This window comes from Catharus ustulatus, chromosome 28 (assembly GCF_009819885.2).
Source record: "Catharus ustulatus isolate bCatUst1 chromosome 28, bCatUst1.pri.v2, whole genome shotgun sequence".
Lineage (NCBI taxonomy): Eukaryota > Metazoa > Chordata > Aves > Passeriformes > Turdidae > Catharus > Catharus ustulatus.
Genome location: NC_046248.1, coordinates 2,806,801 through 2,824,912, shown reverse-complemented (window position 1 = coordinate 2,824,912; position 18,112 = coordinate 2,806,801). Strand labels below are relative to the sequence as shown.

At 60.2% G+C, this 18,112-nt stretch overlaps 1 protein-coding gene across 14 annotated transcripts in view; it reads left to right on the top strand.

Moving 5' to 3' along the window:
* The first annotated feature begins 403 nt into the window (after window positions 1–403).
* Window positions 404–18,112, top strand: part of IGSF9B (immunoglobulin superfamily member 9B) — a 42,617-nt gene continuing 24,908 nt past the window's right edge. For 11 of the 14 annotated variants that reach the window (XR_004420278.2, XR_004420276.2, XR_004420277.2 and 8 more), the window contains exons 1-9: window positions 2,535–2,760; window positions 8,036–8,233; window positions 9,743–9,889; window positions 11,297–11,448; window positions 12,517–12,634; window positions 13,642–13,783; window positions 13,913–14,058; window positions 16,336–16,478; window positions 17,240–17,380. Coding sequence is in view for 7 of the 14 variants with exons in the window: in XM_033081821.2 (XP_032937712.1) it covers window positions 2,550–2,760; window positions 8,036–8,233; window positions 9,743–9,889; window positions 11,297–11,448; window positions 12,517–12,634; window positions 13,642–13,783; window positions 13,913–14,058; window positions 16,336–16,478; window positions 17,240–17,380 (1,398 nt within the window). In the remaining 7 variants the exon portion in view is untranslated. Of the gene's footprint in view, window positions 528–2,534; window positions 2,761–8,035; window positions 8,234–9,742; window positions 9,890–11,296; window positions 11,449–12,516; window positions 12,635–13,641; window positions 13,784–13,912; window positions 14,059–16,335; window positions 16,479–17,239; window positions 17,381–18,112 lie in introns of those variants that run through there. The other 3 variants (XM_033081824.2, XM_033081823.2, XM_033081822.2) reach the window with 1 other exon arrangement.

The following is an 18,112-nucleotide window of genomic DNA, read 5'->3' as shown; positions in this document are numbered from 1 at the left end:
GAGGCGGCGCGGGGGCCCAGGCGGGCGCGGGTCCCGGTGGGTGTCCGTGCGGGGAGGTGACCGTCCGGCGGAGGTGACCGCGCCGCTCCCGGCAGTGCGCATGATACTGCGGCGCAGGGGCCCCGTGCGCGCCAACCCACCTTGAACCGGCCCGGGCCGCGGCGGCGGCCAATCACCGCCCACTCCGCCGGGGCGCGGCCAATGGGCGGCGGGCGGGGGCGGTGCCGAGCCGCTAAAGGGCGCAGGCTAGGCTGCACCGCGCGGCGGAGCGCAGGTGCGGCGCGGCGCGGCGATGGGCGCGGGCATGGGCGCAGCGGCGGGCGGCCGGCTCTGAGCCGCCCCTCCGGCCCCGCCAGCCCCGCCGAGCCCTGCCCGGCCACGGCCAGCCCGGCCCGGCCCCGCCCCGCCCCGGCCGGGCCGCCCGGCGGGCGGAAGATGCTGCGCACCGGGGGCCGGTAGTACTATGATTTGGTATGTGGCCGCTTTGGTAGCAAGTGTGCTCGGCGCCCGCGGGCTGCCCGTCCAAGGTGAGTGCGGCCGCGGGGTGTTCTCGGCCGGGATGAGCCCGGGAGGGGCGCGCCGGGGTCTGCGGGGCGGCGGCAGGGCCGCCTCTGCGTGTCCCCCCCCCGCTCTCCCGGTGTACCGGATGCGGCGGAGGGGATGCGCATGGACCGGGAGGGATGCGCGCACCGGGCGGGGGGGCATCGCGTCCCGGGGAGAGGGTACCGAGAAGAGGCAGGGAGGGAGGGTAGGAGGGGGAACTGCGGCTGCCAAGGGGATTCGCGTCTTCCCCGCTGCCGGTGCGGGGACCGAGCGCTTCCCGCTGCGGCGGGGCGCTGGCGATTCCTTCATCCCCCGCTGCCGGGGGGAGCCGGGGGCGCCCGGCGCATCCTCCCTCCGCAGACGCTCGGCGGGGTTGGCCGTGACCTCCCCGAGGGCAGCGGCTGCAGCTGGGGAAGTTCGGGAAGCCGCGCCGCCGGTGCGGCGGAGCCTCTGCCCAGGGGTTGGAAATTCCCTTTGGGAGAAGGGAAGCGGGTGCGCGGCGGGGAGCACGGCTGGCTGAGTGTCCCCCTTGATCAGGGATGGGCAAGCTTTTCCCCGCATTCGGATTTCTCCTCTCATCCTGGGGAAGCGCCTGCGGCAGCTCCGGGGGGTGCGGGCAGCGTTTGCCCTTCCCTGCAAGGGTAGCCCGGCTGGGCAAGGAGAAATGCAGGAGGGATTCGTCGCCTTCCCCTGCAGCGCCCCGGCTGCGGGTTTGGGGGTGACTTTGCTCCCACCCTCCTGCCCGGGAGAGGCTGCCCTCCTTCTCCCCCACTGCAGGCTGGCTGCTGTGCTGTGGTAAACTGAGGCACAGGGTTGTCCAAGGTCAGGACGGAGACGGCAGCAAGGAATAACCCTGATTTTCCTGCTCTGGCTTCTTTCCCTTCAGCTGCCAGCCCCCTCCCACCCCTCCGAACCATCCCTGCAGGTAGAGGGGAGCTGCCTGTCGCTGGTGCAGCACCGTCCCCCATCTCTGCCGCTGATTCCTCACTGGGCTCGTGGTTATCCCTGCGTCCCGGCGGTCCTTACCCGGGATGAGCGCCTGGAGCCGTGCCCTGGGTGTCACCCACCCTGCCCATGGGGATGCGGTGGCTGCCGGCAGCAAGCCATGCCGGGCTGGCAGCCACCACCACTCCCCTCCCCGTGGCGTGGGGGATGCTCGGGGGGCTCGGGTGGGCTGGGAGGGGGCACATGCCGGGGTGCTGCAGCCCCCGCAATTTACAGCGCTCCTCGAGCCCGCTGGGTCCCATCTGTGCCATGCCCCAGTCCCTTGTCCTCCTCGCCTGGCAGGCGGCTCCTGGAGGCAGGGGGGTGTGTGTCCGGACGGGGGGTCAGGATGGGGCTGCCCTCTTTGGGGGTTTGTAGCCCCTCTTACTGAGCCGTGGCCGGCTGCTGCCTGCCTGAACTGCGTGCTGCAGTGTGCTGAGGCAGTGTTTGCAGCAGCGGCTTCTACAGGGATGCTCTGCCGGGGAGAGGAGCAGAACAGCTCGTTCGGCACCTGGGAACTTGGAAATACCCTGGAGCTGCTCGGATGGAGCTCCGGAACTGGTGCCGGGGTGGGTGGGTGCCGGGAAGCCCCGGCACGGGGGTGCTGTGCGTGTGGAGCAGCGTGTACGTGATGAATGAGCGTGCCGTGAGTAATGCGTGGGTGGGTGCCGGGGGAGGGGGTGCCTCGGGCCGGCGTGGCCCCCGCAGGGGCAGGGAACCCAAGGAACTCGCCCCAGCTGCTGCAGCCCTTTGGTCCCAGCACTGTCCCGTCCTCATGGGGAGTTGTCACCCTGCATTGCCTGGGGACAGGGCTTTGGAGGAGAGCTGGGCTCACCGTGTGCCGGTGCCCTCACTGAGGCTTTTCCTCTTGCCATGGCTTTCCTCCCACACCACTTCCTCCTTGCTGAGCTGAGAAGCAGCGGCGCTGGCCCTGAGCAGCCTTTTTGCCTGGCTCTCCAAGGGCTTTCCAGGCATTAATCGGCTCAGAGAGGGAAGGAGGGTGCGTTATCCCCTCTTATGGCATGGGGGAGGAGAGCCAGGACGTGACCGCGCCAGGAGTGGGTGTCAGAGGAGGGATCCGGCCTCCTGGCATTCCCAGCAGTGCCGTCACACCGAGGGGCTTTTCCTCCCTCTCCCACGGGTGTGACGCTGTGGCACCGTGCAGTGAGTGGGGATGCTCGTGGAGTCGGCAGGAGGGTTTGCAGAGGGAGGATTCGGCTGCACCAGCCCTGGGTAAAGGCTCTATTGAAGAGATTCCCTGGACACGGCGGCGGGCAATGCTGTGGCACTGACCTTGGCCGGTTGGAGTGGCTCGGTGTGGCAGTGCCAGCGCTGCATCCCCTGCTCGCTCCCGGCGCAGAGCTCTTGGGTTTTGCCTCTTTGGCCGTGGAGGAGTCTGGACCGGGAGCTGCTGGATTTGACACGTGTGGCTTTGGCCCCGCTCTCTTCTGGCAAGGGAATGGTTTGGCACCAGCAGCAGCCAAGGGCGTTGGCCAGGCTCCCATTTCCATCATTCCCTGGAGGTTTTCTGCTCCTCTGGACCTGTTGGATGGGAGCGCGCGGGGCAGGGAGGGACGTGAGTGTCTCGGTCCATGACTTGGCTTGCCGGAGGGTCCTTGCCATGATGCTTTGCCAGCTCAGTTGACTTGGAAGACACAGCTTTGCTGGTGGCGGGTGAGCCTTGCAAGTTCCTCTCCAGAGCTGTGGCAGGGTGGCACAGCTCCCATTCACCTCTGATCCTGTCTTGAAGGTCGTGCCTTCATGCTGGACGAGAAGCTCTGCAGATGGGCAAGCAGTGGGTCCAACCCCGTGCCGTGCCGATGGAGGAGCCCTTCCCTCTCCCTTTCCCTGCGGTAGGAATCTCCCAAGCTGGGAGCCCTGAGCGACCAGCTGGCCTTTGGAAAAACAACTCCCTTCCTCCCGCTCCTCCACAGAGAGGCTGGCGTTGGTGGGAGGGCTGCCTGAGCCAGGAACAGCGTGATTCAGGAGCTGCTGGCGGACAGCTCGGAGCGCTGCCTGCATCCCAGTTTCCTGTTGGAGGGCTGTGAAGGCATTAGGATGGTCCCTACTGCTCTGCAGGGAGGGTAATGCCAGCCTGCACTGCTGTGATGTGGGGCTGGGCTAGGGGCACAGCACCCTGACAGCACTCTCCAGCTGCAGGAGGGCTCCTCTGGGATGGTTTTGGTGCTCCAGCTCCCATCACAGCTGCTGGTTCAGCTCTGTGGTGTGTGGAGGGAGCTCAGGGGAGTGCACAGGTAGCTGCTGGTCGTTGCTGGGAGATGATGCCTCCCACGAGGCAGCTGCCAACACCGGATGCTCAACACCGAGCTGCTGGCGATTAGAGAGAGGGAGCACAAGGGACCTCCAGGTAGGAGTAAGGTGATATCAGGGAATAATTTTCTTTTCTGCTCCATCTCCGTGCCTCTCAGAGCACCAACCTGTGCTCTCATGTGCTTGCTGAGCCACTGCCTGGCCAGGCACGTTCCCACCTGTGCTATTCCAGGGAGCAAGGACTCGCTGTGGGGCAGCATCCATGCATGCATTCTCCTTGGGATGCCAAGACAGCTGTCTGCCTGCCTGGGGAGTGGGATGGTGATCCCACAGGACACCCCAGGAATGGGGTTCTGAGTCCCCATCTTGCTGTGAACGGGGCACAAGCCACCCCTCAGAGCTGCTAATCCTTCTCCTCCCTGGCCCCGCATGACCTTGAGGCATGTCACTTGACCTGCGCGTCGCCCTCCATCCATCTGGAAAATCGGGTTTAAAACGCAGGAATCGCACTGAAAGCCCAGATGCTGCTTTCCAGCTGGGGGAGGGGGTGAGGGCTGCGCTCCCAGCCCCAGGGCTTCTCCCCACCAGGGGACAGGCAGATGCTTTTGGGGGGCTCTGGATACCCCAGGATAGGCAAAGAGATTGGATTTGTAATGGGGATGCAACCCCCACTGAGATATTTAGGGGGCTGCAGAGATGGGGGACAGGCAATCTCCCGGCACCCACACCCTGCCCTGGCAGCTGGAGTCCCTGCAGCACGTTGTTCCTGTCCCCCACCCTGGGCTGCAGTCACCCCCCTCTTCATTTTGTGGTGATGGCTGCCTGCTCTCCTTCCCTGCTGGCCTCCATATGCCATGCTGGTGGCCTTGTCCTCAGAGATCCCTGCCATATCCCGCCTCCACCGATGGGAGCAGGATGTGTCAGAGCACATCTCGTCTCTGCTCACCAGGGAGGAGAGGTCCACAGGCTCTGGGCTTTGTGCCTTCTCCCTCAGCCATCCCCAAGGGGACGTGTGGCAGGGGATGAGTGCCAGGGGTGTGAGGCAGCATTGGAAATGCATAGTGGTGCCTCTGTCAGCAGGCTGCAAGGCAGTGGTGGGTCAGGACAGGATGCCCTCTCTGCTTCAGGGCATGGGTGTCCATTGTGCCAGGCAGGGAAGCCTTCCAGGCATTAATTCCTTGGGAAACCACACTGCCATGGCCACCTCACAAAGCACCTGCGGGAAGGGTCCTGCTTCAGCGAGTGCAGTGGAGATGCTGGATGCCTTCAGCTTCACCGAGTCCTGTGGCACCTTCTGCCTCTGCCCTGAGCAGCTGGATGCCCAGATGCAGGTGAGGGTCTCCCCATGCTTGGCATCGCCATCCTGGGGAGCCCCGCGGTGGCACCGTCTCAGTGGCGGCAGCCTTCCCTCCTCTCCCTTTGGGATTCTGTTCAACTCCACCTCCGCATCTTGTATTCTTGCCTCCTGGCACGCGGCATGCTTTTATTTTTCCTGGATCTGCTTGGATGACGAAGCCTGTTGATTACTTGTTTTTCTTTACGAGGCATCCCCCAGCTTCACGTGAGCTCCTGCACCGAGGCGGATTTGGGGTTCGCATCCCTGCTGCCGCTCCCTGATGTTGACCCTGTTTCCAAACCGCAGAATCAGCCTTGAAACCTCTCTGAACTTGGCTGGGAAAATCAAGTGGGTTTAAAAATACCCCGTCTATTTGTGCTCTGTTTCTTCTGGCGTCTGCGGGTTGTTTTCAAGCGTTTCCCTACAAATGTGGGGGTGAGAAAACACTTTGAATCGAGAGCTGCAGTCTCCATTGCTCGCTTTCTTCATGGTCTGGACTTGGAAGGAAAACTTGGTCAGGGTTGGGACCGCAGGGTTGGTGGGTTGGGAAGCTGAGGAGACCCAAAGAGAGTTTGTGATGCATCTCCCCATTGCCTTCCCGGCGCTCTGGAAGTGGGGACAGGAGGGCAAGGGGCCGGTAGCGGGGCGGGTGGCAGCTGGGGAGAGCCGGGGGCCGGTTCTCCGCCGTGGCTGCCAGTCGGCCGTGCGCTGGGGAGGTGATGCTCAGCCGTGCGTGCAATTCCCCACCGGCCTTGCGATCAGACACCGGCGCTGCGAGCTGCCGGGGATGACCTATTTTCCTGCGTCCGGGCAGCCCTGGCCAGGCGTGGGTCCGGCGGAGCGGCTGGCTCGTCCCTCCCCGGGGACGTCACCCACGGCTCTGTCAGGGAGCCAGTCAGGGCATCCTGGCGTAGTGTGACTCCCTGGCGCCCATCCCCAGGGTGTCTGAGTGGCCTCTTGCTCCAGCTCGACAAACATTGGCATTCCAGGCTCCAGTTGGTGGAGAGGTGCTGGAAACCAAGATTCTGTCTTGGTAGCCCAGGAGCTGGGACAGGTGCAGGGCTTGGGAAAGGGGTTTGGGTGCTGCCGCTTCCTTCTTCTCCTGCTGGTGGGTAGAGGGTGTCACTTTGAAGGCGACGAGGTGCTGGGGACCTGCTGGCTCGGCAGGGCCGGGGACGCGCGTCCTTGGATGCTCTTGAGCAGCACGTGCCGGCTCTGTCCCCGATCAGCGCAGGACCAGGGGCACGCAGGGGGGTTCCAGCCCCGCAGCACAGCGGGGATGGGCACAGCGGGGTCAGGACGGGTTCTCACAGCTCAGTGCCGGGGTGGCAGGGGAGGGCTGACACCGTCCCTGCTGACAGGGTGCGAACGGGAGCTCATCGGCGATGCAGCGCTAACGAGGGATGGAAAGGTGCAAGAGTGTTGTCGAGGCGGTGCAAAGCGTGTGCGGGGGTGTGCGTGCACACCGCACGTGTGTGCTCAGCGGTTCCCCCGATCCTCCGTGCGGATCCGGGGCCGGGCAGGACCCCCGGAGCGGGGCCGTGCCTGCAGTGGATGTGCAATGCAGCAGCTGCTCCTTGCAGATGGCTCTCAGCTCTGCACCCCGCCATCACCCACCCTCTGCCACCAGACAGCCCTCCCAGTTCAAGAGCCACCCGTGCCCGGTTTGCTGGTGGCCTGGACTCTCGGGTGACCATCAGGCTGTGACCCTCTGCAGGGACAACGCCTTGTGCGTGCCCTGTGGAGCCGCGGCCAGCTCTGCCCGCTGCCCTTCCCGCGGGGACACTGGGCTGGTGGCCCTGTGGGGTGGCACATCACGGGCCTCTCGCCGGTACGCGCTTGTGCCAGAGCCAAAAATAGCCGGTGATGCTCGGTGATGCTCGGCTCCCGCGGCGGGGAAGCGGTGATGTCACTCGCCGCCAATCACCGGCGGCCCCGAGGAGCAGCGCGGAGGAGTGGGAACGTGCTTCCCCGAGCATCCCTCCCCGAGCATCCCCCCCAGAACAGCCAGCGGCCGCGCGCCCCAGGAAAAGGGGGGCCCTTCCTTGATGGGAAGGGCGATGTAGGTCTAAATGTAGTTTTGGGGACCCCCTGTTTGGCTTCCCCCCAGCCCTGGGTTTCCCTCTCTGAACGCCGTGCTGAGGATGCAGCTTTGCAGCTGCTGGCAGAGCGGGATGACGCCAGGCTGCAGCGAGCAGGGCGGCACAGCCGGGGTGGAGCAGCCTCGGAGCTGAGACCAAAGTCCCCTGTAATTACCCAGCTGGGAGGAGCAGGGTGACAGACCCGACGCGCAGGTCGCAGACGGGTTTCAGGTTTGGGGCTCTCGGGGATGCCCGAGGACATGCGGGCTTGGCTGGAGGATGGCGGCTCCGGTGCCCAGCCCAGCCTGGCACCGCAGGGAGAGCTGGCTCCGTGGGCTGGCACAGCACAGCTGGGGACAGGGGTCCCTGCCTGCTCAGTCCTGCTCGCTGGAGGATACAGGGGCACACGCTAAAAGCAGCCTTTTCCCTGCCACAAAGGTACAGGGTAGCCCAGATGGTGCTGCTACGTGGGGAGCAGTGCTAGGCGTGCTCTGTGCCCCTCTACTGAGAGCACAGGTCCCCAAAACCCCTGTGGGGTCACTGGGCATCACCCTTGCCCTGGTGCACAGGTTGGGAAGCTGTCCTAGAGCATTGTGGTGCTGATGGCCGCTGTCCTGACTGCTGTGGCAGCCCAGGGTTGCCTTGGAGCTGTGTGTAAGGGCTTGGGACCCCCTGTTGTTTTTCGGGTGACCCACAGGCTGCCCTTGCTGGACACAGGTGGCTGGGGATGGGCATTGCTGTTGCTCTTTTGGCCATCCTGGTTCGGTGCTGGGGATCAGCAGTGAGATCAGCCACAGATTCTTCCTTCGCCCCCTCGCAGGTGCCCTCGGCTCGAGGGAGGAGCCCGAGTTCGTGACCGCTCGCGCTGGCGAGAGCGTGATCCTGCCATGCGACGTGATCCACCCGCTCACGGGACAGCCCCCTCCCTATGTCGTGGAGTGGTTCAAGTTCGGCGTCCCCATCCCCATCTTCATCAAGTTTGGGTTTTACCCTCCCCATGTGGACCCAGAGTATGCCGGTGAGTCCCGGGGGCGCAGGGGCACGAGGGGAGGGTGCCGGGTCCCGGCTGCGGCACGGCCCGGGATGCGCAGCCCCGCTCCGTCCCTTCCTCCGTCGGAAACCGCGCGGGCTCTGCCTCTCGTTGCTCGCTTTCCACCCAGTTGGTTTTAATTAAGCAGCAGCGTTAGGAAGCCAGCTGGGCTGCGTGGGACGGGAGCAAGCGAGGCAGAGAAACCCAGGGTGACGCGTGGTGGCGGTGGCTGCTGCTGCTGTGCCCCAGAGCAGCTGTGAGCCCAGGGAGGGATGCTGGGGGGACAGTGGGGATGGAGCCAGGGCCACGTGCTGAGTGGAGGTGACAGGTTGGAGCTGCAGAACTCATCTGGCTGCTGGCCAATGTGCTGCCTGTGACACGTGGCTGGTGTTCCTCTGGTGGGATGTGTGAGCTGGAAACCAGCCCTGAGAAGGTTGGTGTGGCAGGACAGACCCATTGTGGTCTCCCTTTCCCTGTGGAATGCTGTCCTGGGAATCTTCCCTGCATCTTATGGGATTCTCTGCCCAAACTGCTCTCTAAGAAATGCTGCAGCAGAGAAGATGCACCAGCTGAGCCCAGCCAAACTCAGCTCAGCAATGATTGATGCCACAGCCCAGTGGCCACTGCACCAGAGTGGAGGTTTAGGCTGCTTTGCTCCTGACCCAGTTTTTGGGGCTGTGCACAAGGGTCAGCTCAGGGCTGCCCTGCTTTCCAGGAGTCTCCAAGGTGGAGAAAAGCTTTTGTGGCACGCCTGTGTGCCGGCTGTGCCGCCGCCAGCCCCTGGCTGGGAGCAGAAGGCCGGTGTCGCTGGGGGCAGACACCGCTCGAGGCACCTTGCCTGGCCCTGGCAGCTTGGCTCTGCCATCCCCAGATGGGCGAGTGTGTCACCGGCCTGGCACCACCGGCTGGAACCACACCATGCAACTTGCCTGCCCCAAACTGGGATAGTGCCCACACAGGGACGGGGTGTCCCTGCAGTGATACTTTGGGGGCTACTCCAGTTTGGGATGGGGCACCCCCTGCATTGATGCTCTGGGGCTGCTCTGGTGTGGGGATGAGGTTTCCCTTGCAGTGATGCTCTGGGAGCTGCTCTAGTTTGGGGTAGGGTGTCCCCTGCAGTGATACTTTGGGGGCTGCTCCAGTTTGGGGTGGGGTGTCCCATGCAGTGGTCTCCAAGAGGCTGCTCAAGCTTGGGATGGGGTGTCCCCTTCAGTGATACTTTGGGGGCTGTTCCAGTTTAGGATGGCGCATCCCCTGCAGTGATGCTCTGGGAGCTGCTCCAGTTTGGGGTGGGGTGTCCCCTTCAGTTATACTTTGAGGGCTGCTCCAGTTTGGGGTGGGGTGTCCCATGCAGTGATATTTTTGGGGCTGCTCTGGTGTGGGGATGGGGTTTCCCTTCAGTGATATTTTTGGGGCTGCTCTGGTGTGGGGATGGGGTGTCCCTGCAGTGATGCTGTGGTGTCAGGGACGTGGTGCCATCGCTGTGCTCTCCCACAGGCCGGGCCAGCCTGCACGACAAAGCCTCCCTGCGCATTGAGCAGGTGCGCTCCGAGGACCAGGGCTGGTACGAGTGCAAAGTGCTCATGCTGGACCAGCAGTACGACACCTTCCACAACGGCAGCTGGGTCCACCTCACGGTCAATGGTGAGCGGGGTGGGGGCTGCAGCACCTGTGTGGTGCCAGAATGGGATTTCTGGTGGATGCTGGGCCTTAATGGCATCTATACCTGGCAGACACGCCAGCCTGAAGCCATCCAAGCTGGCTGCTCCAGCCAGGGTGTGACTTCAAAAGGGACAAAGTTTTATTAGGGATTCCTCAGTTTAATTACGTGGAGCTTGTTTAAAGGAGAGACATCAAGAGCTGGGCCTGGGAATGAATCTCCTCTCAACAAACAGATCAGAAAATCAAATCTTTGTTTTCTTGAAATTCAGATTTACTCAAATTACTTTTTCATTTTATTAAGGCTGTATATTAAACTAATTAGCAAATTGTCATTCTCTGCGTCAGGAAAGAGATCTTTATTTTTAGCCCAGCATCAGGGCTGTGCCTCTCCTGCTGCAGTGGGGTGCAGAGATGTGGCCACTGGCAGCTCCTCGCTGGTCTTGCCTTGACCTTGTGCAATTAATTTAACCTTTGGGGGGATGGCTGTGCTGTGGCATGGAGCAGAGCCACCTAATTGAGCCCAATTAGTGAGTGGGAGCTTTGCAGGCCACCAGCCCCATCCCTGCCTGCTGCCCTGCCTGCTGCTTCCTGCCTTCTCCCAGCCTGCTAATGAGCTCCGAGGGCTTGGGAAGGAGGGCAAGAGGAGGAAGAAGGAGGAGGAGGATGGTGGTGCCTGGCTCACCTCTGCCATGTGCACAGATCCTGCAAACCACCAGCTGGAGGGACTGGGAAATGGCCCCAGATGCCCTGTCCCTCCCTTTGGCAAAATGAGCCAGTTTTGGGGCTTTTTGCAGCACGGGGTGTGCAGGGTCTTAATAACAATATAATAACCATAATCCTCCCAGCCCGAGGAATTGCTTTCAGGGTGAGGGCTGTGGCTTTCCCCCAGCGCATTACAACGCTTAATTTTCTTAGGGGGAAAATAAAAATCATTTGGGGAGAAACAAAATATAATTCCTTTTTTTTTTTTTCTTCCCCAAGCAGATTAAATTGCCAACCTGTCTTCCTCTAAAGTGGGCTTTAACAACCGTGGGTAATTAGGGGCGGGCTGTAATCCTGCCAGCCTCTTTCATCAGGAAGGAGCCTTTCGATCTGCACTGCGGTGTTTTCCCATGTTTTGACAATAGCGAGTTAATGTGCAGCGGGGTGGGGGCATGGTGCTGATGGGGAGGAGAGGGGACAGGGCTGGGGTGCGGTGTGGCACCTCTTGGTCGGTGTCCCCAGGGACACCCCTGTCCCTGCAGCCCCGTCTGCCTTTGGATGGTCCCAGCCCCACCGTGGGGATGTGCAGAGTGTCCCCTGTGTGCAGGCAGCAGCTTCCCCTCTGTCCCCGTGTGCCCCCAGACCCAGAGTGGCCCTGGGGGTCACGGTGGTCTCCTGTGCCCCCAGCTCCCCCCACGTTCACGGAGACCCCGCCGCAGTACGTAGAGGCGAAGGAGGGCAGCAGCGTCACCCTGACCTGCATGGCGTTCGGGAACCCCAAGCCCATCGTCACCTGGCTCAGAGAGGGAGACCTTTTGGGTGCCAATGGCAAGTACCAGGTAGGTGGGGGAGGGCTGGGAGCCCTGGGGACTCCTGGGCTGGGAGCTGGCAGGGACAGCATTGACAGGAGCACGGTGCCTGGAGCCAGCTGTGCTTTCTCAGCACTTCTCCTTGGTGAGGTGCCCATTCCCCCCACCCAGTCCCTGCTGAGCAGCAGCCTGGAACGCTGCCAGCCCTTGGGTGCCGGCTGGAGACCCCCCAGGTGCTTGGGACAGCCCTGCTGCTGCACCTGACCTGGCTCCTGTGGACTCAGCCCAGGGGCCAAGACCCTGGATGGGGTGGGGGCTGCAGCCTGGGGTGGTGTCCCCCCTAGCAGGGACGGATACAGCAGGGCTGAGACAGGAGAGGGTTGAGCAGGGAGGATTTCCCCTCCTCCCCTCCCCTTCAGGACCCTTTTTGCATCCCAGAGGCTCCCAGGCAGAGATTCCCCCCTGAGCTGTAATTGGTAAATCAGGCATTGGAATCAGCGCAGGCACTAATGAGAGTAATTAGGAATCATTTGTTACTAATTGAAATAGAAGGATGAGGCAGAATGAGGTGGGGGGGGAAGGCTGGCTGGGAGGCCTCCCTGTGCATGGGGGTGCTGCTGCCCCAAAGGTGACAGTCCCTTGTCCATCCCTGGGGGAATCCATCCACTCCTCTTCCAGCTGAGAGGTGGCCCCACAGGGAGGACAGTGGCCAAGCTGGGGTCTCCCCCTCATCCCCCAGCGATGGAGAGGTCCTTGGGGGGCAGGGAATGCTGCAGCAAGGCTCCTTGTGAAGCTCCAACAGTGCTGGGGTGCTTGGCAGGAGTGGTTTGGAGCCTGCTGCCTGCCAGTCACTTCTGGGAAATGAATGTGCTGGGATGGTTATTTATTTATTCCATGATTTTTTTTTTCCTTCCCCTTGGCGTCGAGCAGAAACGCGTGTGTTGGGTTATTAATATCCCAAGTCTTGCAGAGCGGGGAAACCCATCTCTCATCCGGCCCTAAAAGCAGCGACAGCTCTGTGCTGTGGGAAGCAGGGAGGGTCTTCCCCATCCCCCTGGGGGTCCCTGCCCACGCTCCAGGGTCTTCCCTTGTTGCCAGGTGAGCGACGGGAGCCTCACGGTGCTCTCGGTCAGCCGGGAGGACAGAGGTGCCTACACCTGCCGGGCCTACAGCATCCAGGGCGAGGCTGTGCACACCACGCGCCTGCTCGTCCAAGGTGAGACTTTCCAGCTCCTCAGCATCCCCTGGCAAGCCGGGATGGGGGGATCTCGTGGGCCACAGGGCTGTGGTGTCACCCTGGAGCAACCCCCAAGGCTTCTGTGCCTGGCATGGTGCTGGCTGCCCTGTGGCTCTGCATCCGGTTTGTAGGATGGAGGAATCCGCTTAATTGGGACACGGTGGTGGCTGTGCTGATGAGCAGCCAGGCCCTGATGGCAGCTCCGTTTTGTTTGGGAAGCGGGGAAAAGATTGAGGCTGTCATGAAGCGCCTCGTCAGACAGCCGTGATGCATGACAGGCCTCCTGCTCCTTGCTCCCTCTCTTATTAAATAAATCTTTAATTAGGTCAGCAGCTACCGGCAGAGAGAGGAGCACGGGGTGTCCTCTGCTCTGCTTTTGTGGCAGTGGTGAGCTGCTGGCCCCTGGCAGTCTGTTCCCCCTGGGTTTTTCCTGTGGGTGATACTGTCCTCGAGAAGTGCTGGGATGAAGGGAGGTGTGTCCTTGTGTGCCCTGGGAGAAGCACCATGGGCATGGATCCCCTCCTGGAAGCTGTAGAGATTAGAGAGAGGGCTGGGAATAACAGGGTCACTGTGGTTCTCAGTGAGCCCAGAGATCAGGGAAAGGGCTGGGAATAACAGGGTCACTGTGGTTCTCAGCCCAGAGATTAGGGAATGGGCTGGGAATAACAGGGTCACTGTGGTTCTCAGTGAGCCCAGAGATTAGGGAAAGGGTTGGGAATAACAGGGTCACTGTGGTTCTCAGTGAGCCCAGAGATTAGGGAAAGGGCTGGGAATAACAGGGTCACTGTGGTTCTCAGTGAGCCCAGAGATTAGGGAAAGGGCTGGGAATAACAGGGTCACTGTGGTTCTCAGAGGATCGGGGCCAGCCCTGCCCCAGAGCCCTCCAGCAGCTCCCAGCCAAAACGCTGGGATGGAGCTGAACCTGAGCAACCTCTGTGGGGACAGCTGTAGTGGTGGGAGTGACCCTTTCTTTTTCCCCTCTCCAGGACCTCCCTTTATCGTTTCCCCTCCGGAGAACATCACAGTGAACATCTCCCAGGATGCGCTGTTCACCTGCCAGGCCGAGGCGTACCCCGGGAACCTCACCTACCTGTGGTACTGGGAGGAGGAGAATGTCTACTTCAAGAAGTGAGTTTATTGCTGCTGGGGCAGCGTGTTCTCCTCCTGCTGCTGCTCCTGGATTGTGCTGGGAGCTGGGATTGTGTTGGGCTTTGCCCCTGGCTCTCCTTGTGATCCTCCTCTCCTCTCCTTTCGCAGCGACTTGAAGCTGAGGGTGCGGATCCTGATCGATGGGACGCTGATTATTTTCCGTGTCAAACCAGAGGATGCTGGAAAATACACCTGTATCCCCAGCAACAGCCTGGGCCGCTCGCCATCAGCCTCTGCCTACCTGACAGTGCAGTGTGAGTGCGGGGATGGGGCTGGCATTGATAACACCTGGCTCCCAGGCAGCCCCAGAGGCTCTCTTGTCCTGGTATGACACTGGGAGAATGTGACAGCAGCCTTTGGATGAACATGGAATCATCCTCAGCAAAAAAGCTTGAGAGCATCCCACGTGGGCGTGGCAGACAAGAAAGCAAATGGTCTGAGCAGCCTGAGTGACGCTGCTCAGCTGGGACTGGTGTCCACCTTTGCTACAAGTGTGTTTTGATGAGGTGAGCATCATCCCATGGCTGCTCCCTCACTGTGCTCACCCTGCTGGGAAGCACAGAGCTCTGAGTGCCAAAGTGTATATTTTGCTGTTCATTCTGGGGGCTCATTCCCGTGGTGTGGCCGTTCCCGAGCTGCAGAGCTCGGTGTGTCACATTTTTCAGTGATCTAAACAAGCAGAGGAGAAAGGGCTGGAGCAGGAGCGCTGCTTCCCACGCTCGTTCTCCCGGAATCCCCAGGCAGGAATGGGTAGTGTGCCACCGGCATCCTGTGGCATTCCACAGTAATGGCCTCAATTGCCGCCGCTCCAATTGCAATATTGCTCTGCTCGGAAAGATTGCAGCGCTTTTATTTCATAATGAAAGACAGGCCTGAGCAAAGTGGGCTCTCAGCGTGGGTTTTCCAAGGCTGCCTTAGAGCTGCTGCTGCCTTTAGACTTGGTGCTGGTTAGTGAGAGAAGGGCTGGCAGGTCCCTGTGGGGATGGGTGAAGCAGCAGAGTGGGCAGGGGATGGTGTGAGTGGTGCTGTGCCCAGTCACAGGCGTACTTTGGGGTTGGATGTGCCCAGCTGGGTGGCTCTTGGGAAAGCCTGTGGCCTCAGGCCATTAAATCTGCCCTGCCGCTAATCCAGGGCTGCTTGTCAGGGCTGATAGCTGTTAAAAATAGCTCTGATGGCAGGGAGAGCAGGCTCGGACAATCTGCCGCTCAGCCGGGCTTCGGTGCAAGGAAGGGTGCTTGGCTTTTGGTGCCACAATCCCTTTTCCCCCTGAGCAAACCCCATCCACAGCGGGGCTGATACCTCCGGAGGGAGCTCCCCATCCTCCGCAGCAGATGGGGACACAGCTCTGGGTCATTAGCGGGGTGGGTTGGCCCCTGGCCAGTGACCTAGTAGTGAAAGGCTCGATCCCATTACCCTCTCCCGCACCGCTGGAGCCCTTGATTACATTTCCTAAGAGGTGGAGTTAAGCAGAGGGGGGTAAAGCCTGCTCCATATGTGGTGCTGGGCAATCTGGGTTACGGTGCCACTGCCCGGGGCACGTGAATTTGAGGTGATGTGCTGGGAGCAGAGCTCCCAAACTCTGCTGGTTTTGCCCCAAGAAAGCAATAAGTAGAGGACACATCTTCCATCCCTTCCTATTAAGAACCTTATATGTTTACCCCCCACTTTGCATCAGCAGTGCAGGGATGCTGCACCCCAAAACCCCCACATTTATCCCTTAATGCAGCATAAACCCCATCAGGATTTTCCCATAACCTCGTGCTACTGGTGTCTAGACGAGATTGTAGAAATACTCACTCTTCTTATTAAAAATAACATTTTTTAAAAAAGCTTCTTATTAAAGAAAGTCTAGATTCTCTTCAACCCACTCGCACTTAATTAAAAAGCTCTTAGAAGTGCTGTTAATGACACATTCTAGACTGGAGGATTGTGAGACACCTCTCTGCGTGGGTGGTGCAGCATGGAGGGGGGGTTAGATTTGTATTTTAAGGTTTTTGCATCTTGGAAAGGGTGAGGTGGCTGCTGTTCAATATGACCCAGCCTCAATGAAGCACGAGTAAAAGCAGATACGGGAGGTCAGGGACTCGTGGCAACCTGGACATGGATCCCTTTTCCCATCTGGGTGTGTTTTAAGGCTTGGCAGGTGAAATGGCTTTGATTGCTGGTATGTAGAACCAGGCTGGGCTGGGTGTTCATCACACCTGGCACGTGTGGTGCTATCATGGAGCAGCACAGGCTTCAGCACGATGCAAGCTGGTGTGGAGCTGGCAGCAGGCATCTCTCACATTTCTTCTTAAATGCAATCTTTAATGAGCCCCAGGTAGGACCACCCTGGACATGAACAAAGCCTCCCACAAATACCAGGTATTCCAGTGGATTTGTGTGCAGCAAGCCTGGCTTAACAGCCTGTGGGAGCCAGGGTGGTGCTGGGTTTGGAATTCATTACAGAAGTGAGGTAGATCCTCTGACACCAGGCTGGGAGGAGGGATGGGCTCTCTCCCCATGCTAACGTGGTGCTGCTGCCCTGGCAGATCCTGCCCGTGTGGTGAACATGCCCCCCATCATCTACGTTCCCATCGGGATCCACGGGTACATCCGCTGCCCGGTCGAGGCGGAGCCCCCGGTCACGCTGGTCAAGTGGAACAAGGACGGGCGTCCCCTGCGAATCGAGAAGGTAACAAAGCCCCAAGGGAGGGGATGTGGGGCCACAGAGGGGTTTGGACCCTCATGTCCTCGGCAAACACCAGTGAGCACCACCAGGGACCCTGTGGGACCCTTTCTGTTGGGAGAGAAGGATCTCATGGATGGGATGATGCTGCTTTTCCTTATCAGCTGTGGGCAGAGTGAATTCCAGTTCTTGTATGGACTATGGACATTCTGTGTCTCCCACACCTGACGCCTTCTTACCCCTAAAGAGGCTTCCTGATGGCTCTGGTTTATTTTCCCAATGGCAACTGGTGGTTAAAAGACCCTTATAACAAATCCACATCTTCCCCTAATCATGGTTTGCTAGTCTGAGCAAGGATATTAGCCATTAAATATTTAAAGAAAGCACTCAATATTTTAAATTTTTTGCTTAAATATTAACGATTTGAAGTTTAAATTCCACTTAAAGCTGTTGCTGCTGTGGCTTCTTGGTTCTTGGTGCCCTCAGCCCTCCAGGTGGAGATGTCTTGCTGACTCCAGAACAAGTTTTATTTAGTGTTAGATTTTGATCTTAAATCTTTTGGTCCACATGAAGGAGCCTGGCTGTGTTTGGATGGGGTGATGTTGACAAATTTCCTCTCTCTACTGTTGAGGAAATGCTTTGGATGTTGTGAGTGGGATTGGGCATCTCCAGGAGATGTGACAGACAGGGGGCTTGGCTGAAGGGGAAATAAGGAGCTGTGGTGGGTGTTGTTGGCTGAGTGAGCTCCCTGCTTCTCCCTGCTGCAGTATTCTGGCTGGAACCTGCTGGAAGACGGGTCGATCCGGATCGAGGAGGCCACTGAAGATGCTCTCGGCACTTACACCTGTGTGCCTTATAACGCCCTGGGTACGATGGGCCAGTCTCCCCCTGCCCGACTGGTACTGAAGGTAACTCTGCCAAAATCCCATGGGTTTGCTGGGGGCAGTGTCCTCCTGTGCCAGGAGCAGCTCCTGGGGCTGTGTGGGGAAGAGCAGAGGCTCCAGGGTGAGGCTGTGTCTGTGCTGTGGTTGGAGATGTGCTTCCCACCAGCCCAGGCAAAGCCCCAGGGCACCCTGTCTGGTGCAGCTGGAAATATCCTGCCAGAGCAGCAGCACGGGTTTTGACACTAGATTGGGGTAATTTGAGGAAACATCTCCCTGGAATGTCCCCTTTGCCAACAAAACACTTAGCCCTGCTGGCCCGGGCTTGGGTTCAGGAGGATTTTAATAAATGGATGAATTGAGCTCCACGTGCTCCGGCTGCGTGCGGCGCCTGGGGTGCTCCCAGTGCAGCTCCCAGTGCAGCTGGGGTGGGAGCTGCTGCCTCTTCCCTCCCTGAACATGGAGTCCTGTGCCTGGGAGGGAGCTGTGGTGATTCATGGTGTCTTGCCGAGGTTCAGATGATAAAGCTCTGTGTACCAGACACACACATCCGCCGGGGCGGCTGCCGGGGCGAGGAAATCAGGTTGATGGTTGATGTGATGTGGGTGGGTTTCTTCCTGTTTCGAGGAGGTAAAAAGCAAGATGCTGCTCAGCCTGGAAAAGAGAATTGTGTGGAGTTGTCACTGCAGCCTTCCTGTGTCTGAGGGGGCCTGCAAGGAGGCTGGAGAGGGATTCTTTGTCAGGAACTGTAGGGATGGG